The sequence below is a fragment of the Pteropus alecto genome, unplaced genomic scaffold, assembly GCF_000325575.1.
Source record: "Pteropus alecto unplaced genomic scaffold, ASM32557v1 scaffold57, whole genome shotgun sequence".
Lineage (NCBI taxonomy): Eukaryota > Metazoa > Chordata > Mammalia > Chiroptera > Pteropodidae > Pteropus > Pteropus alecto.
This window is the reverse complement of record NW_006442508.1, coordinates 8,139,784-8,158,832: the sequence shown is the minus strand read 5'-3', so window position 1 is coordinate 8,158,832 and position 19,049 is coordinate 8,139,784. Positions and strand designations below refer to the sequence as shown.

Below are 19,049 nucleotides of genomic sequence, written 5' to 3'. Positions count from 1 at the left end.
GAGGTCAAGGGGAGGAGACATACTCTCTTCCTCTTGAAAAGTGAGCAGGAGCGGGAGAGGCAGAAAATATTGTGGTGGCTACTTTTGGAAACCACTATATGCGCTTCACCTAAATATGCATTTGACTGTCCAGCTCGGTAAGGACAGTGTTTGCCAGATTCTAAGAGTTCTCCCTCCAATCTAGAGGGTAGAAAATTCACTCACACTGCTGACTTGTTTTCAAAATCAGTGAGCCCCAAAAAGTTTTGATAATGAAAGGCCTGCCTGCTGTTTGCCCATAATCTTTTAAAATTAAAAAACAAAAACAAAAATACAAACTTGGGAGAACAGTGAAAAGAAACTACGCTTATGAGCTACAGGACCTTCCTCTCCAAAGTTTGCTCCATCAAGCCCTGTAAGGTAAAGCAGACAAGCTGGAGAGAAGAGAGAGAATGCCCACAAGACCATTCTTCTTGCATCTCTAAAAAAGTGTTTCAAGTCAGCCAAATGCACTGGAGAGACTTGCTGTTAGCCACATAAAGCCCTCGGCTTCAAAGGGCAGCGCCCTGGGGGGAGGGGGATATCCAACCAGGGAGAAGACAGCTTTGGCAGAACCTGACATTCTTCAAACAGCCAAGTCTGCTCTCCGAATGTTGTTCCAGGCGCACCTTGATCTCCTTAGAGGAAAGCTTGATAGTGATCTAATAAATAAATCGAAACATACCTCTCCCCCACTCCCGCCCGCCAACTCCAGCTCACGTTAATTTAATTTAAAACTAGCATGTCTAATAGGCAGCACTTTTAAAATGCATTTCTGGAATTTGTGGTTTGGATTTCAGTCTCCTGAAAATAATATATTTTTTATCTATTCCATGTGTTTGGACCCCAACTTGTTTTGACTAAAGGACATGATTTGTCAAGATGTTTTCTCTGCTGGAATTGGCGTGGGGAGAGTGGGTTTTATCTAAAAATTGCATAAGGCCAATTTACCTATTTATATATGTATTTTTTAAGAAGTTTTTTGGTTCCATTTCTTATATGGTCATGCTTAATTGGAAAAAAAATGAAAAATTTATGTAAAAGAGTCCAAGAAGACCCAGTGCTTGCCTCTGGGCCCTTTATTTGAATTAGTATGAATGCTCCATTGCCTTGAGTTGCAATAGAAAAAAGCCCACAGAGAGAAATGGAACAACCGATCAGGCAGGCCCTGAAAACCTGGTGGCCGAGAAGGGATGAGAGTTGAAACTCTTTCAGTTGCAATTAAAATACCAACAAATTGCACTAACTTAATCAAAGCAAGTATAATTTATTGTGAGGACCAAGTTGTATCTCAGAGAACCAACGGGAAGCAATGCCATAGGCCTCAGGAAGGACTGGGGCTGAGAACCGGAAAGCCGTCAGGAAACCGGACAGCTCTTTTAGATTCACCTTAGCCTAAAGAAGATGCTGAGAATAGTGCCCAGTATGTTGTAGGTGTTCAATAAATATTGCTGAACGAATGGTCGGGGAGCTATGCCACAATTTTGGTTCTCCTTGAGAGCTCATTCAGCTTTGATTCAGCCATGTCTACCATAGGTCAAGTCTTGATTCTCAGGGAAGGATCTAGAGTTGGCCCAGCCTGGGTCTGGGATCCATTCTTGGACCATTATTCAATCATGTTTGAGGGGTAGGTTCACTCTGTATCTACACGGCTGCCAGGAGCCCACTCTACGACCATAGGGATCGAGGAGACTGTTCACTGTGGGTTGGGCATCTGCAGCAGCGGGGATGGAGGGCAAATAAGGTGAAATTGTTTTGAGGATCGCAGGGAGGAGAGATAAGTAGTATGCCAGAGCGGATGTGAGGACACAGAGGAGGAGCTCAGTCCAGGAGTCATAAAAAACTTCCCTGAAGAGTTGAATGTTGTCCAATCAGAAGGAGTTTGGAACAACTCCTCACATGAAATTTGATGTCAAATCCTTGAACTGTGAGAGCTGGACATGCCTTGGGGTCATCTAGTCTATCTCCTCACTGTTGACGCACAAACAAAAAAAACAAAACTCAGAGAGATGGACTGTCGACTTACATCAGTTTTACTTAATGATATTTCTGACTAGAGAAAAACACCTCCAAATTCGGTGTTTGTCAATTAAATAAGTCCACATCCTAGAATTTCTGTGTGCAACACCATAACCATTGTTTATATTTCCTTCTTCTTAATTATACTCCATACTACGAGGTAGGATTTGATTTTTGTCTGACTTTAGCTAAACATGATCCATAAATTCTAGTGAGATGGACTTTGGTAGGAATCATTAAACAAAAACGAAAACTTGGTTTTGGCATTCTACAAACTTTGTCTGCCTGTGAGCAATTATTGACAGCTTCTTCCGTGTGCTCATCACTGTGGTAAGAAAGATATAGGGACAAACTAGGTACTCTACTTGCCATGGCATAGTTACATTGTGGAGCTTGCAGTTTGTTAGAGAGATGGACAAGACAATTGAGGATTACAGGGAGGAGAGATTAAGTGGTATGCCGGAGGAGATGTGAGGACACAGAGGGGAAGCTCAACCCAGGAGTCAGAAAAAGCTTCCCAGAAAAGTTGAATGTTGTCAGACCAGTGGGAGCTAGGAACAAAGTGATGAAACACCATGGTACATGGAAGGAATTATAGGCAGTTCTAAATGACTGGAACTAAGAGTAGCCTGCGGGGAGCGGAAGAATATGAAAACAGAGAGATAAGCAGAAGCTACGTCACAAAAGGCTGGAGGATAGAAATTTGACCAAAAACAATGAGGAGCCCTTGAACACTTTTTTAGTAATATACAACCAGTTTATATTTTGTAAAAATCACACTGGCAGCAGTGAGAGAGGGGGAAATGAGGTCAGACTGGCATCAGGTTGGAAAGGGAAGCTGAGATGAGAGTCGGCCCTCAGGGAGGGCTGAGGGAAGAGTTGAGGTGCTGCTGGATTCCCCAGGACTGGGTATTGACTGGGTGTGGGAGTAAAAGAGGGGACAAGTTACTTCACCTATACAAGCCTCACCTACCTCTATCTGTAAAACAGTTTCTACCTACTTCATAGAGTGTAAGCGTTGCATAAAGTAATGCTTGCCCCACCCTCTGCCTTATTTTTCTCCATAGCACTTACCGCCTTCCTTTCTTACCCATTTACTTACTGATTTTGTCATTCTCCCCCAACTGAAATATAAGTTCTACGACATCAGAGATTCCTCTCTGGTTTGTTCACTGCTGAATCCCTGATGCCTAGAAAAGTGTCTTGGCTCATAGTAGTTGCTCAATAAATAGTTGTGGAATAGATGAGTGAATAAGTAAAAAGCACAGTGCTAGACATGAGACGTTCAGTGGCAATGGCGGTGCTCTTACTAATTCGTATTGGAAGAAAAGCCATTGCCGTGCCATCTTCAAAGTCTGCATGACTGTTCTTAGGGCCTGGTACCCTTAAGGCCAAAGCTTCTGCTGCACTTTCCTGCCCATTGTTGAAGAATGGGGGACTCGACCCTTGCCTGGAGTAGGGACAAGCGAGTCACACAGGAAGAGAAACTGGATGAAAGAAAATTGGCAGCAGGATTCCCAGAATACCTAGAGAGCTCCAGAGAAACCGGAAGCAGTGCCGAAACCCTTGTCATAGAAACCAATCAGGACTTCAAAGAGTACTTTAGGGCCCACAGCTGCAGAGGAGGTTTCGGCAGCCTCTGCTTCAAAGGCTGGGGTGCATGATGGAGAGAAACGGTCTTCTCTGACTAGAACTGAGGTCTTAAAGTCACAGCCAGCAAAGGTTTGGAAAATGAAAGAAAGAGCAGCAAGTCTAACTTGCTTTATTAATCTTTGCATTTGCGATGGCAGTAATGATGCTTAATCTTTCATCTTCAAAGTGCCTTACTCCATGAACTCACATACAAAGAGGACTCAGCTGTGTGTGATGCATTATAAGGCATGTGTTATTCTGATGGAAAAGATTTCACTGTTCAGTCGCCTTCCAACTTGACACATTCTAAAAGGAAAGTCTGGTATCAAAACAAAAATCTAAACAGAAACCAAAATAGCAAATAGCAACATGCATTAATCAGACTCATCTATTTGTACCAAAACCCACATTCTCTTAACTCCCTAGCCCCAGGGTATTGTTCTTTGTCGTTGCTGTTCATTTCTTTCTTCCTTTTCATTTTTCAATACCTCCTTCCAAGATTCTCGCAATGTACTTCAGAGTCCAGACTCTCTTATGGAAAGCATATGTCTTCAAGAACATACCGTTCCACTTGAAGTTCTGGAGCCAGTTTTATTTCTGTCCCAGGATTAAGTGAGAAACAACAATTGTTTGTAGGACTGGAAAGAACTTTAGGTTAGTTACTCAGCCAGGAAAAACCACCCATAAAGCAAAGAGAGTTTCTAAAAGACATATAAGAAAAGAAAGGCATCCTCAGTAACCTGTGGATCTCATTCACTCATTCATTGATTCATTTTATTTATGCAACATTTGTTGAAAGTTTACCATGAACTAGGTCTATGCTTAGTGCCCAAAATACTAAAGTAAATATGACCAGTCCCTACCCTCCAGTAGCTAGCTTATTGTCTAGGAGAGGAGACAAGCAGCTATATCAAAGTAGCAGAATATAGTTTGTCAAGGCTAAGACAGAGGAATCTGTCAGATTCAGGTCATGGGGCAGGACTTGAAAGATGGTTAGGTTAGAGAGGATGTTTTTTAAAGAGATAAGAGGGAAGGAGGTAAAGAAAAGGAAGAGAGGGTATTTTACGCGGAAAAAACTATACACTACATAAAACGATACAATGCAGGTGATATTCAGACTATTTAATAACTGAATGTCATGGGCACAGACAGAGGCCAAAGTCCTACAATGTGGCCCTAACCAGTGCCTGTGGGCTACAGATCTCAGGGTGTATAGTAGAGAGAAAAAAGCAAAGTATGATGTTGAGTCAAGATGTTTGTTACCCGTGGTGAGGGAATGACAGGAGGGGCCGTAAGAGGGACTCCAGGGTCCTGGCTTTCTATTTCTTGATCTGGGTGCTGATCACACAGGTTTGTTTACTTTGTGAAAATAAATAGACTTGAACACTTGTGTTAGATGTTCTTTTTAATGCAAATATTCAGTAAAGTGCCATGTTTAATGAAATGTTCCAAAAAAAAAAAAAAAAGCAAATAAACAAATACCATGTATTTAGGCATGTCTCAACTCATTGTGAATGGCTCCAACAAATAGTGTGTGTGGAAGAGATAAAAACAGAGACACAAAGTAAAGCCATGTTATAAGCATCTTTTATACTGAATTAAGGAGTTTGAGCTTTAGTCTCAGAACTATGGGACTCTTTGGAAGGACTATGACATGGTTGGAGCTGAGGGGCATTCGGAGTGTGGCCTCTAGACTTTGGCCTCTGGTTCCATGACTTAGTTGTGTGTAAACTTCAATCTCTTCATCTTCAAAATACACTAATGATTTTATTTGCCTTCTAAGGATGTTTTGAGAATTGAATACAATAATACACAAAAATATTTAGTATCGTGTGCACTATAGTCAGTAATAAATATTTGCATTTTGGAAAGGTTCCTCAGGCAGAAATGAGGAGAACGGATGGGGGATGACTAGCCCAGAGACAAACAGATGAATTAGAATGCTGTGGCAGGAATCTAGTAGAGAAGGATGAGAACCTGCCCGGGACAGGGTCAGAGAAAATCAAGGAAAGATCATTAAATTGAGGGGGTGGAATTAACAGGACTTGATCTGAGATATGAAAGAGACAGCAAAGTCTGTGATGACTCACCTGTGTCTGGCTTAGATGACTGCAAAGGTGTTGATGCTGTTAGAAAGTCAAGAGGAGGAATAGCCTTGGGGGAAGATCATGCATCAAATATGAAACCTGTCGATGTTAGGAATCCTGGGGACATCCAGGTAGGGATGTCCAAAGGAACTCAATACAGGTGCTTGAGCTGAAGACATAGATTTGGGAAGTATATAAAAGATTGTCGGAGGCATATGAGTCGATGAGTTCCTTCAGGGATGATGCATTGAGTGAAAAGAGCAAGGGGCCAGTTATGGAGGCCTAAGTAACATCAACTTTTAAAGGGGCAGACCAAAGAAAGGAAACGATGAAGAATTTAAGAAGAAACAGTTGGAAAGGTAGAAGCAACAACTGAGAGAGTGCTCTTGTAGTAGCCAAAAAAGATATCATCAACTGTGGCAAATGCCATGGAAATAACCAGTTAAACGAAGACGAAAAAGTAGACTCCTACATGTGGTGGCCGTTGGCGACTTCAGTGAGAGCAATTCCAGGGGAACAGAGGAACAAAAGCAGAATTGTCGTGGGTGTATGGTATGTGAATTAGAAGAAAGCAGTCAACAAGTGCAGTCAAGGGGAAAGAGAGCTACAGCCAGGAAACTAGAGGGGAGTAAGGAGTGAGTCTTTCTCTGAAGATCAGAATTTTCTAACTTTTTTCAGTATTCACCACCATCCATTTTGAAGAAGTTTAGATCTCTCTCTCTCTGTTTCTCTGTCTGTCTGTCTGTCTCTCTCTCTCTCTCTCCCCCCACTCTCTTTCCATCCCTTCCCCCTTCTCTCTCCTCTGTCTGTCTGTCTGTCTGTCTCTCTCCCCCTCCCTCTCTTTCTATCCCTTCCCCCTTCTCTCTCCTTTCTGTAGCCCTTCTTCCCCCTATATCCCTCCCTCCCTCCCTCCCTTCCTTAATTTCCATTCTAAATTTCCTCTCCAGAAGCGAAGGAGTGACTTATGTAACTGGAAGCACTTAATGTATTACCTTTTTAAGTATATTTAAAATAAGATGTTGAAAAGTGGGTCTATTCAGGGAAGGGAGCCAAAAGAACAAATTAAGAAAGGAGCCATAGAAGGGGTAAGAGAAAGGGCTTCTAGTCAGTCATTGTCCTGTTCTGACACTCCTGGGGTCTGTCCGGGGCCCCAAAGTGGCTTGTGTGTTAGAGAGAGTGAATAAGTGAATACACTCACAGCCTCTCTCTACCCTCCCCTTGCTGGAGTGGAAGCTGTTTCTCCCGCCCCTGGCTTCAGTGGCCTTGCGAGCCAATGATGGCATCCCTCCCGTAATGACTGCATGCTGGCTTTGTCCTAGTTGATCCTCCAGCCTCCTCCCCCCAGCTGGTGGCTGCTAGCCTCCAGAACCTAGCTCATACCACTTCTCCTGCAAATCCTCACCAAAACAGCTCTGGCTTCCAGGTAGATCTCAAAACTTAATTTCCTCAGGAACCTCCTCTTGTCCCCTTCAATTAGTCACTCAGTCAATGTGTTGTTCATTTTGCATTTCCTGAAGGGTTACTGTGAGTCATTCTCATTTTAGTTTATAATAATACTTCGCTTCATTGGTGAAATTATAAGGCACCAGGAGGAATTCTCCACTGCCTCTAGTGGAGCTTTCCATGTAGAGTAGGCTCTCAGCTTAGGCTGGTTTACAGAAGGTAAGTATGTGAAGTCCACACTAGACTATAAGTTCCTCAAGGATGGACTCTGGTCTCCTTCACCTTTTCACACCCTCAACCACCATCCCTAGAGTTTGGACTATTCCTCAATTTCACAGACATTTTTTAGTACCTACTATGTGCCAGAAACTGCACCAGATAGCTGGGAATTCAGCAGAGAACTAGGCAGACGAGGTCCCCGGCTTGTGGAGTTTATACTCTAGCCAACAAGGAAACAAACAAGTAGGCTGACTACAGGCTGTGGCTAACGCTTCAAAGGAAATAAACAGATCTATGTAACAAAGAAGGAGCATGCTTATGGTGAGACCTGGAGACTGATGAGGAAGGAATAAGGTACCTCTCAGCCTTCTCTTCTTATTTGATAGCTTCCACTCCTTGAACTTTACTTTCAATAAAATATTTATTTAAAGGGATATAATAAGGTGACACGTTATTTATTTTCTTGCTGAATGATTTCACAAACCACTAACACATCTGATCGCTAACAAATCAGCATCTCTCTAAGGGTTCTTCATCTAACCTGCATTATGGGGCTAGCAGCCCCGGGGCCCCACAGAAGTCTAGTGGAGGTGGCACCCAGCTGCACAGAGCTCTGCACTGAGGTCCATCTGACCCTCATGGTGGTTTGTTTCGCAGGTGAGCCGGCCTCATCCCAGTGACCACCCTCTCCTGATCCTTTTTGTGGTCGGCGGAATCACAGTCTCTGAAGCCAAAATGATCAAAGACCTTGTGCCGTCTCTGAAGCCAGGAACCCAGGTACCAGGGAGTGCTCAGTGGTATGCGTGAGAGTCCAAGGGCAAGAGCTGGAAGGCGGGTGAGGGCCCTTCATGAGGGTTCCCATCTCCATCCCAGCTCCTTCTCTCCCATTTGCTCCTGCCAATGCCATTCTCCTTCTGCCTGTGGGCCAGCCATCCTCCTAGTGGGGGTGGACAGAGTAGGGGGAGCTTTCCTTTTAAGTCATCTCCTGCCTCTGGGCTTCAGGGGCTAAACTAACATGCTGTTTTCCCTATTCCCTATTTCTGCATATATTCTCTTGTGTCCAACTGGTGCTGAATTACTCAAGAGTTTTCACTGCTTTCCAGGCTCCAGATAATTGAACGTGACTCCCTGGACCACCTCCCCACTGTGCAGAGGACTGGGCTAGAGAAGTTAGGGAAAGTGCATTGTCAAGATCAGGGGTCTCCAACCCCCGGGCCACGGACCAGTACCAGTCCATGGCCTTTTAGGAACTGGGCCGCACAGCAGGAGGTGGGTGGTGGGTGGCCCTGAACCTGAAATCAGGAGAGAATGTGCTTCTTAGCACAGTGCCTAGTACGTAACCCTCAATGAATGGCGACCACAGTTATTACCACCCGTTTCTGAGCAGTTGCCATCCTGCTCTGCAGGAGGGGTTGAGGCTCCTGGCATGAGGCAGCCAGAGCCTAAGGAGGGAGACATCAGGAAAAGGAGAGCCCTGCCTCGGTGTCCTGTGACCTGGCTGGGGAAGCAGAGCCTATAACTCAGTAAGACGAAAAATCCTGCCTTAGTGTGTTCCTCAAAAGAGACCTTGGGATGCGAGAGCAGGTAATTTATGTGGGAGATGATCCCAAGAAACAATAATGAGGGAATCAGAACAGAGACAGAGGAGGGAGAGAAACCAGAGAAGGGTCACCACCGACGTGGTTGCTGCTGTGGGCCACCGAGGCTCAGTACCCTGGGGGCCCCAGGAGGCGGCTGTTAACATGTCTCAGAATTGTCCTGCTGGATGACAGATACTCTGGTATATTTTCCCATAGACACTCTCCTTCCACCCCACTCCCTGGTCGGGACTCGCCTGTGGGGGCTTATTTTCAGCTTTGTGCCACTTCTGCATGCAGCTGGGCAGCTTTCCATGGTTTGGAGAAAGGAACACAGATGTGTCTGGTGCTTCAGGTGGGACGCTGGCTCGTACTACACAGAAACCGGTGGGATTCCAGCCCAGGCCTGTCTGCCAGGGGTGCTGGTATCCTTGTCTCCCGCCTCCACCCACTACTGCAGTTTCACCAGCTACAACCACAACAGGTGACGGTAACAGCAGCCAGCCAAGTGTGCCCTCATTCCCGCCTTCTGTGAAGTCATACCTGTTATTCCAACCCTTTCCCGAATCTCTACTTGCATCCAGAATCCATACTCTGCAGTGCAGCAGTGAACTGCTTGCTCACTACTTCCTGTTTGCTGGTCTGGTCTCCTCAAGCAAACAGGAGCTCCTTGAGGACAAAGGCTGAGGCTTCCCAGGCCTGAGCATGTGGCGGGAGGTCCATAAGCCTTGTGGTCTGATGGCTTGGTGGGCTGCAGGAGAACTGGCTTGCTGTTGGAGTGGCCACCTGATCAAGTAGAGAAGTCCTGGTTCCTATTGGTCTCCAGACACCCAACCAAGAAATGGATCGTGGGTACCTAAGGAACGACGGTAGATTCTTGAGCAGAGGAGTGACCAGTCATTGGCTGTGACCATTTCTGTTGTTACTATCACCTGTCATGGTCATAGCTGGTGAAATTTCTGATAAAGTGATCAATTCTGCCTCATTTAACACCCTCTCTGTCAGCAGTGTTAAGGATCTGTTTAGTGAGCAATTGCCTTTTCAGCAAGACATATTTTTTAATCAGAAAGTATACTTTTCACTGCCTCTAACATGGTGAACCAAATTCTTAGCTCTTCAGAACAGTCACGCATTGTAACAGCCTGACAGACATGTTAATCCTCACTTTAAAAGGATAAAATGCAGACGTTTTCAAAGCTGAGTGACCCAAGTTTGACAACAGAGACCAGAATCTGTAATCTGACCCCTGTGCTCAGTCATCTGCAGAGAGAGCTTCTCAAAGAATTTTGGGCTTAAGGAACAGCCTTGACTGCTACTTGTCCTTCGTGCAAAGAGTTCTCCGATAGAGTTAACAGTCCCTAGGAAGATTCCAAAGAGGAGTTCTTTGTCATCGGGCCCTTCATCTCCAAGATTTTGAAAAGAGGCGGATTACCTGGATGTTTGCCGGAGTGACACCTGCAGCGGCAGATCTCCCTTCCGCAGCTGCCCTGGCCCTGTGGCTAGCTGTGCCCAGACCTGGGACAGGAGCAGCGTCCTGCTCTGCACCGCAGCGGAAGTCAGGGCTTGCTGTGCTAGCGGTACACAACCGGCACACACAGTCGTGCCGTCCTCCACGCAGACTTCCTGCTGTTGGAGTCCGTGTGTGAGCTAAACTGGATCTTTGCACCAACAGACCCTCAAAGACACGTCCAGCAACCAAGAGAGTAACTCTGACTTAATCATCAATGTAAAGCAGTGGCAATAGACGTATCTAATACTTCCTTCTGTCTTTAATATCTAGCCTATACATGAACATCTCCAGTTGCGAGGATTTGCCCTTCACGGCAGCCTTCTTGAGTCTCACAGGGCTTCACTCTGAGGACTGTTATGCCCCCTGTAGACAAATCCAGATCGGCCTCCTCGGAGCTCTTGTTCATCAGTGCTGGTTCTAGCTCTTCGGCCACCCAGAATTTACAAGCAAGTCGGGCTTATCCTTCTTCCAAATGTCCTCCCTTAGGTCTGCTCTTCTCCAAACAACTATCCTCGGTTCTCACAGCCACTGCATCCCAGCCCGTGATGTGGATCGGGATGCCCAGGCTGTTGGGGCTCTGCTCAGTCCCAACGTATCTCTAGCTTGCACGAAGTTGGAACTGAGAGCCATGCTTGAGTATGGCCCGATCGGTGCAGAGGTACCTGGGGCCACCTCCTCCTCACCCCACATGGCCTACAAGGCCCACACAGACAGCCACTGCATCCCAGCCCGTGATGTGGATCGGGGTGCCCAGGCTGTTGGGGCTCTCCTCAGTCCCAACGTATCTCTAGCTTGCATGCAGTTGGAACTGAGAGCCTCACCCCACATGGCCTACAAGGCCCACACAATCTCACCCCTGCCTCCTTTGGGCCTTCTTTTCCTATTGCTCTTCTGCTTACTTCCTCCCCTCCAGCCTCAGGACTTTGCATTTTACTGTTTTAATCCCAGCACCTCAAGCAAAGTCTGGCATTAGGTGTCATGATTGCTCATTGGATAGCAAATATCGAACACTAGAAACTTTACTTATATTATTACAGAATAGGTAATGGTAACTTTTCCGGAGACTACACTAACATTTCATCCTGAGATTATGGACAGCTAAAACCACTCTGTCTTTTGTATCAATTGCTATTTATCCATATCTTCTCTATTCTATATCCATGTGGGTGCGCTTTGGACCCAATTACAGGAATTTACAATCATGTCTGTTAAACTGGATTAGCTGATTATTCATCTACTCTGTGCCAAGCACTGTTCTTTGTGCTGAAGGTAGAACTGTAACCAAGCCAGACACATTAGTGCTCCCATGGAATTTATACTCTAATAGTGAGTGACGGACATTAAACACAAAAACTCCAGCCAGAGATAAGAACCCAGACAGGTGCCGTGGTGGCAATAACTGGAGGGCGAAGTTCCTTCAGATGGCATAAGCTCCTCGTGGAGGGGAAGGCCATGAGCTGGGCTGTGAAAGGCATTCAGGGATCAGCTCTTCAAAGGAAACTGATAGAACCCATTTAGGGCACATCCAGAAATGAATTCTCTTTCACAAAAAATGACAAGGATTGCATGACACAGAGGAATCCAGAGGCCACATTTGCACCTGCTGCTCCCCTAGGACTGTTGTCATACTCTAAAATGGGCACGTTTTCTCCATCCTCTGCTCGGGGTTGTTGTTGTATGTGCTGATGAAAGTGGGAGGTTGGAGAAGACTCTCTTTCCTGACTACAAAAAAAAAGGGGATCAGAGGGGCAACTCCCCCCACCCCACCGCACACAGCCACAACCATGAGGCAGGAGACTTTGCAGGCTTCCCTCGCTCTGGAGTGCATGCGCCTGGCACTGGCCTCTGTCTCGCTCACTCTCTGCCTGGTGTGGGGCTCCATGCCCAGACAGCTCTATAGGCTGAACTCTGTAGCTGGATGGTGGCCGGGAATCCAGCAGAAGCCTGGGATTGTGGGAGGAAAATAACAAGGAGGAACCCTCCCAGAAAATACAGGGACAGGCCAGCTCAGGAAACAGGAAGACTAAGTAGGCAAGTTGACCCAGCCATCCACTGCTTTTCATAGGCACATGCATGTTGAAAAGCAGTGGATGGCTTTTCATGTGGTTCTACATTTCTGGGGCTGAGTATTTGATAAGAATGCAATTTTTTAAAAAAGCAGACCCAAATATATGCTCATACACACACAATTTTGCACAACTTGAGGGGTTCAAGAACACCTGAATCCCGGCTCTAACTCCTGGCTCCATGTCATTCTAAAGTTGATGGGAAGCTCAAGAAGAGGAGTTAAGAGACTTCTTTTTTAAATACCATCATAAGGGACAAAGGTGAGGAGATGACCTGAAATCTCACACTTGCCATTCTTTAGGAGAGCCTGATGAGCCCAGCGCACTGACCTCTGAGGCAACGTGAAAGCAGGTCTGACAGTTTACAGAGAGTTTTCCAGAAAGCTCAGTCACGTCCACTTAATTAATCCACTGTCCTACCAATTTAATGAACAATTTTCATGTCCAACACAACTGTGTGAGAGTGTGTGACTGTGTGTGTGTGTGCGTGTGCGCGTACATATGTGGGTTACTTTTCCTGAGAAGAATCTGCCATGTTTAAAAGGAAAGGGGAGAAAAAATTTTTTATCCCCTGCTCTTTTCAATTTACATGTTAGAAATCAGAAGAAAATAGAATCTAAATCTTGGACTGCCCTGCGTCTTCTGTGTTCTGCAGAAATAGAACCGGCAGATGCTGGCACCTACAAATTATAGCGATGGCCTAGAGAAGTGGAAAATGGAAAGAAAGCGAGGGAGGGTGGTTACTCTCCAGCACTGTTGCTCCTGCGAGAGCTCAGGGCGGGCTGAGAACAGAGACTGAATCGTCCCTCTTCCTAGACCAGCTAGAACAGAGTGCAGCTGTGGAGCCCCAAGGCTGCTTTAAGGGCTTAGTTCTGAGTCTCAGGGAACCCTAGTGTCCTCCGCCCCATCTCACAGATGGCGATTTCCATCAGTGCCCTCGGTTGCCTGAGAAAAGCCAATTCTCCAAAAAGAATTCTCTGACACTCAATTTGCCTAATATCACATGTTTTATTACCGTGTTTGTAAAATTTAAATTTTATATCTGACAGGTCAATTTCAGACTTTTTTAAAGCATTTTCTTTATCATTTTTGAGTGCCTTTTCTTTTCCCATTTGCCTCATTTTTTTTTTAGAATTTTAAGGACTATTTTAGCCAATACAGAAATGCCATTAGTTGAATGGACTGAAAAAAAAAAAGAATCCTGAAAATGCTTAAAAGCAATCCGAAGACCAAAAGATGCTTAAGATGTGAAAATGCTTAAGACCATCAACCATTACACTGTACATATAATGTTAGCAGTACAATCCTGCTTTTTCTTCAAAATAAGAATTTTAGACAAACGGGGTTTTAGTTGGATTGATTTGAACCAAATTTACCCAGAGCTTGTGAGCTGTCTTTTACTAGAGAAACTTCCTGCCGACCATTACTAAGCTCACTGCCTCCTTCATTGTCTTACTGTTTTTGTTCATTCATTTAATCATTCACCGACTCACTCTATCAAGGACCTGCTGTGTATCAGGATCTGTGCTAAGAAACAATGGAAAGACTCAGTTAAGGAAACGGGGAATGTAGGGCGATACCAGCAGCCATGGGAGCATAGTCATTCTTCGGGGTTGGGGCGGGAGTGTCTGGGAAGGCTTCCTGGAGGTACTGATACCTGATCAGATGAAGAGATCTTCAGGCAAAGAATCAGGGAACTCGTGTTCCAGATAAAGAAGCATCCCCAAAGTTCCAGCCATGAAACTGAAAATAGTTTAGGGTGACTCGAATACAGAACTGACGGTGAGGGGGGCTGGTGGCCAGGGGATGGGTGTGGCATGCTGAGCAGCCATGGATTCTAAAGTCCTGAAAGGCTCCCTGTGGGCGTTGGGCTTATCCAAGGGCAGGGAGGAAGTAGGAAGGGTTTAAGCCTCTGAGTAACAAGATCAGATTCACACTCTGGGAGGATGGCTCTGGCTACTCGACCTCCCAGTGACTGCTATGAGCCAAATAGAGGGAACACAGCAGAGGATGAAGATAATGAGGTGGCGATGATGTTGAAGGCAATAATAGCAGCTACCATTTTAAGCCCCTCTGGAGCCTGTCATTATGCTAAATATTTTACATATATGTTCATATTTCATCCTCAATAATCATGCGAAGCGGATATCACTGTTCCCACTTTACGGATGAGGAAATTGAAGCTCAGAGTAATTAAGCAACTTCTCCGGAGCCATCTCTCTGGCAAGTGGCCCAGCTGGGGTCCAACTCAGTGTGGACAGTCTGAACTAAGCCTGTGCTCTTAACCACTATACTGCTGGGCAAGAGCCCGTGGTGTCAGTGCTGCTTTCTCCCCTCCTCAGAGACCCCCTAACTTACTTCACATGCCGCCTCTGTTTTCCATCTGTTTCTCTTCAGCCCTCCACAGAGCAGGTCCCAGACACCCTCTGGTTTAGCCCACATGCTGTGTAATTACATGCTTTTTTTAGATGTAAAGGGCCTGGTCTTTGGTTCCAGCTCAGTAGAGTTGACCAAACCCAGAGTCTGTCAGCCGTGGCTGGAAGCCCAGCACATGACCTGAGAGAGATGGATTCTTTTGGCTCAGTTATCACTGCTCTAGAAGTGTCAACATCAACCGAGTCTGGAGTCTTTTCTCTCCAAGTCTCTCAATCCTGCCAGCAACTCTTAAGCATCCTGAAAACTCACTCTAGCCCTTACAGTTGCCCTCACTTCAGCCAGAGAGGAATCTGCCATCTTGGCACTAGAACTAAGGACCATAGGATCTGGCAGTGGTAGTGGGGACCAGCAAGTCACACGGGCAGAGAGGCCTCGGACACACTTGCTACACTGGCTTCTCCTACCTCACAAGGGTCTACAACCAGAGAGAGTGCAAAGGATTTTTTAAAGTGTGCATTTTTTAAAATATTTAAATAAGGGTTTCTTAACTTGTGGTCTGTGAATCCCAGTTAGACACAAACCTCACCTAAAACTATATTCAGAATCTTGGACATATGAATCTATGCATATTTTTCTTAACTTTCATAAGATTCAAAAGGAGGCCTATGACCCAATCACAAAATTGCAATAAAATAGCTCGCAATTGCTGAGCACCTACTGTGCTCTACGCACTTGACGTTATGTAAGACTTGCCGTAGTGCTGCGAGCTCTGGGCTGTCGTGTCCTTCCGAGGCTCCAAGCGAGGTGACTTTCGCCAGGGCATAGCCACTCGGCAGTGGAGCAGGCCGTATGAAGGGAGGTCTTAGCCACCATTCCGGGCCAGCTTGGCCTAGAAGACCCTGAGGAGTGAGTGGAGACCTCCAGAGCCACATATTCCAGTGGTATCCATTCCATGCATGTGGATGATGGGGCTGCTAATGCTCGCTCACTGCCCTCAAACTCTCATCATGTGGCTTTCAAAGAAAAATGTGAGCACAGATTTCAGTGTATTTTTTTCTGCCAAAACTATGACTAGGCTGACGTTAACCATATATTTTTAAAGATAACTCTCTTTCAAGAAAAAGTAAAATAGCTGCTTTCTATTAAAAGAAAATTTTTAATAGCCCTCATTTCTTTCACAACAAGAAAGTTACAAATGCTTCTTTCTCCTCCTTCGACTTCACCCCTATCCGCTTTTCCTCCACATTGGAGTGTAGACTCTGTTTCTTACCAGTGAGCTGGGAAATGGGAGCTGGTTAATTCATCGGTTTTGTTACACCAGGGACAGTGTTGGGGAGGGCGGGAGGGGAGGTAGTGAAGTGTGCAGTTCCAACTTGCTCTCTCTCAAGGGGCACAGCCAGGCAGTATGGCCAGGAGAGGTCCGGTCCCGCTGCCGGCCTTGCAGCTCCCTTCACAAGGGTGCTGGGCTGTGGAGTTCTGAGTCTGGTACCTCCTTCCCCATTTCCCATGGTCACCTCCTCATCTAATGGGTGTACAGCACCTGCCTGTGCAAAACCTCACAGTCTTTACAAAGCACATCACAGCCCCAGCCCAGTTCTGGGGAACAAACTTTCCCAGTGCTGAAGAGAGAGATCTGCCCTAGAGGAAATGTCCAGGCTGAGGGAGCAGGAAGGGTCACCTGTCACAACAACAGGCTGGAGAGGCCCAAAGGCCCATGTGAACCAGGGCAGTAAAGCAGCCTTTTCCAGAGCCCTTGACCATGAAGCAATGACAGGATAGACACTTGGAACTGGAGCCAGCCTGCCTGGTTTGGAATCCTGACTTAACCACCTTCTGTATGCCTTTGGACAAGTTATTTACCCTTCCTCTACTTTATTTTCCTTACCTGCAAAATAAGAATAATATATGTACCTATTTCACAAGATTGTTACAGAGGTTAAATGGATATTAAATGAGATCATCCTCAGTGCTGGCACATCATAAGAACTGATCAATATTAGCTGGTATCATCATTATTATCATCATTGTTACGGGTTGAATTGAGTCCCCCTTCTAAAAGATGTTGAAGTCCGAACCCCTAGTACCTATGAATGTGACCTTATTTGGAAATAGGTCTTTGCAGATGATCGAATTAAGTTGAGGTCATTAGGGTGACTATATGAGTGTATCCTAATGAAAAGGGGAAATTCGGACAGAGACAGACACACACAAAGGAAAGACAATGTGAAGACACAGGAAGCTAAAAGGGAAGCATGCAACACATTATTCCTCACAAACCTTAGAAGAAACCAACCCCGCCAACACCTTGACCTTGGACTTTTGGCCTGCAGAACTACGAGACAGTAAGTTTCTGTTATTTAAGCCACCCAACTTTTAGTACTAGGAAATTAATACAATCATCATCCTTATCACCCACATCATTTACTTCTTGGGCATCCCTTCTTATGCTCCTTGAAGGAGGGAGAGACCTCTGCATCAAGGTCAAATTACTGGATTGAAAAGCAACGGCATGATCAACTTCAATTCAACAGCAAGGAAGTGGCTGGGCCTAGCCTTTCTTTTACCCCTTGGTTAAAAGTTCAGCAGACACAGTCCTGCTGTCCCATGGGCCATCCTCCCCAGACTGCATCCTCCTTCAGCCTAAGACACTAGCATCCAGTGGCATTCAAGCTACCGTCTTCTGCCTTTTTCTCCACAGTACCCACTCTGTGCCTTCTCCCAAAGAAATATGTGCATTTTATTTTTCATCATCTAATAACCTGGGGTTGGCTTCTCTAATTGTCTGCTGTGTGTTTGCCCCTCCTGTTGTTAGGTAATCGTGCTGTCCACTCGACTCCTGACGCCACTTAATATTCTTGAGCTGTTATTTGCAACTGATCGGCTGCATCCAGACCTTGGCTTCTGAGCACCTGCTAAGATGAGACCTAACCGAGCTGGAAATGCCACCCTATTGTCTGTCAGCATTCAAGATATGCCTCCAAATCCAGTGTCCCTGGTACTAAGCGTCGGTATGACTGGATTCTGCCCGAACGGTCTTGAGAACCACACAGTGAAGTACTTTGCTTGGATTCTTGTGATTGTTTAAAAAATATATTTTTTTTTCATTCTTCTAAAGGTGTCTAACTGTCTTTCAACTGACCTAATTCATAATGGTTCCCATTTATTCTTAACCCTCTATTTCTGATCTTCCTGATTTCACCTCCAAGTTCATTTATTCTAAATAAATGCCTGTAGGTGAGTGTTGGTAGATTAAAAGCCTTTTGATCTGCAGTTGCTCAAAAAGAAGTTAGACATGCTTTAGAATTCTGAGTGTGAAGGAGGGAAGTTCAGGTTTTTTGAGATTATATAACTGAGGAAGGAACATTGCACATAAGATCTGAGGCTTTGTTTCTCTCTTGATCCGAGACATTTCCGAAAAGGTGAGAAAGGGAGGGAGATGGGCAGGGCCGCCCTGGTAGTCTGCCTGCTGTAAATCGGCCCACCTCGACCGAGGGCCGCGTTGTTCCAGCCTGTGCTCCGGGTGAGGCTGCCAGCCTCCTTGGGAGAAGGGTGGGCGAGCGGTTGCTTAGAGGGGGCTGCCTCTTCCTGGGAAGGGTACCCTTCCCTCCCAAAGGAAAACACCAATAATGATGTCCGGTCCCAGGGAGTCTAGATTTGAACCCCAACCCCTATGACTTTTGTGATTTCACTTCTATTGAAATATAAAGCTTTCTTTTCTATAAGTCTAATTTTTCCTCCTGGCCATAGCAGAAAAAAAACCTAGATCCACCTAGTGAAATTATATATGAACTCACAAAAATTAACCACTTGGAACCCATACATTTGTAGATGTGTAGTTGATGTAAATTTCTGGCATCTCTAAAAAGTGTTTGTAATAAAGAGATAAAGCTGAAAAACAGTTTCTAATGTGGCATAAAAGGTGGAGGAAATAAAATGTAAACCGAAACATTCACATCTCTGTTTTAATTTTCGACAAAAGAGTCATTTTATGAAAAAATTGTAAGTTGGAAATCATTCTGAAACATAATCAAAGCAAGCTTGATAGACACCGACTCTCTTTTCTCGTCTGTCCCATTGTTTTCCACCTCACAAAAGTTCTTTA

General features: G+C 45.3%; 1 protein-coding gene across 1 annotated transcript in view; it reads left to right on the top strand.

Moving 5' to 3' along the window:
* The window catches only part of SCFD2 (sec1 family domain containing 2), a 352,474-nt gene extending 333,581 nt beyond the window's left edge, over positions 1-18,893 (top strand). The window contains exons 8-9 of the mRNA XM_015597487.2: positions 8,076-8,195; positions 17,760-18,893. Of these exons, the coding sequence (XP_015452973.1) occupies positions 8,076-8,195; positions 17,760-17,852 (213 nt within the window). The 3' untranslated portion in view covers positions 17,853-18,893. The remainder of the gene's footprint in view (positions 1-8,075; positions 8,196-17,759) is intronic.
* Positions 18,894-19,049: the final 156 nt, after the last annotated feature.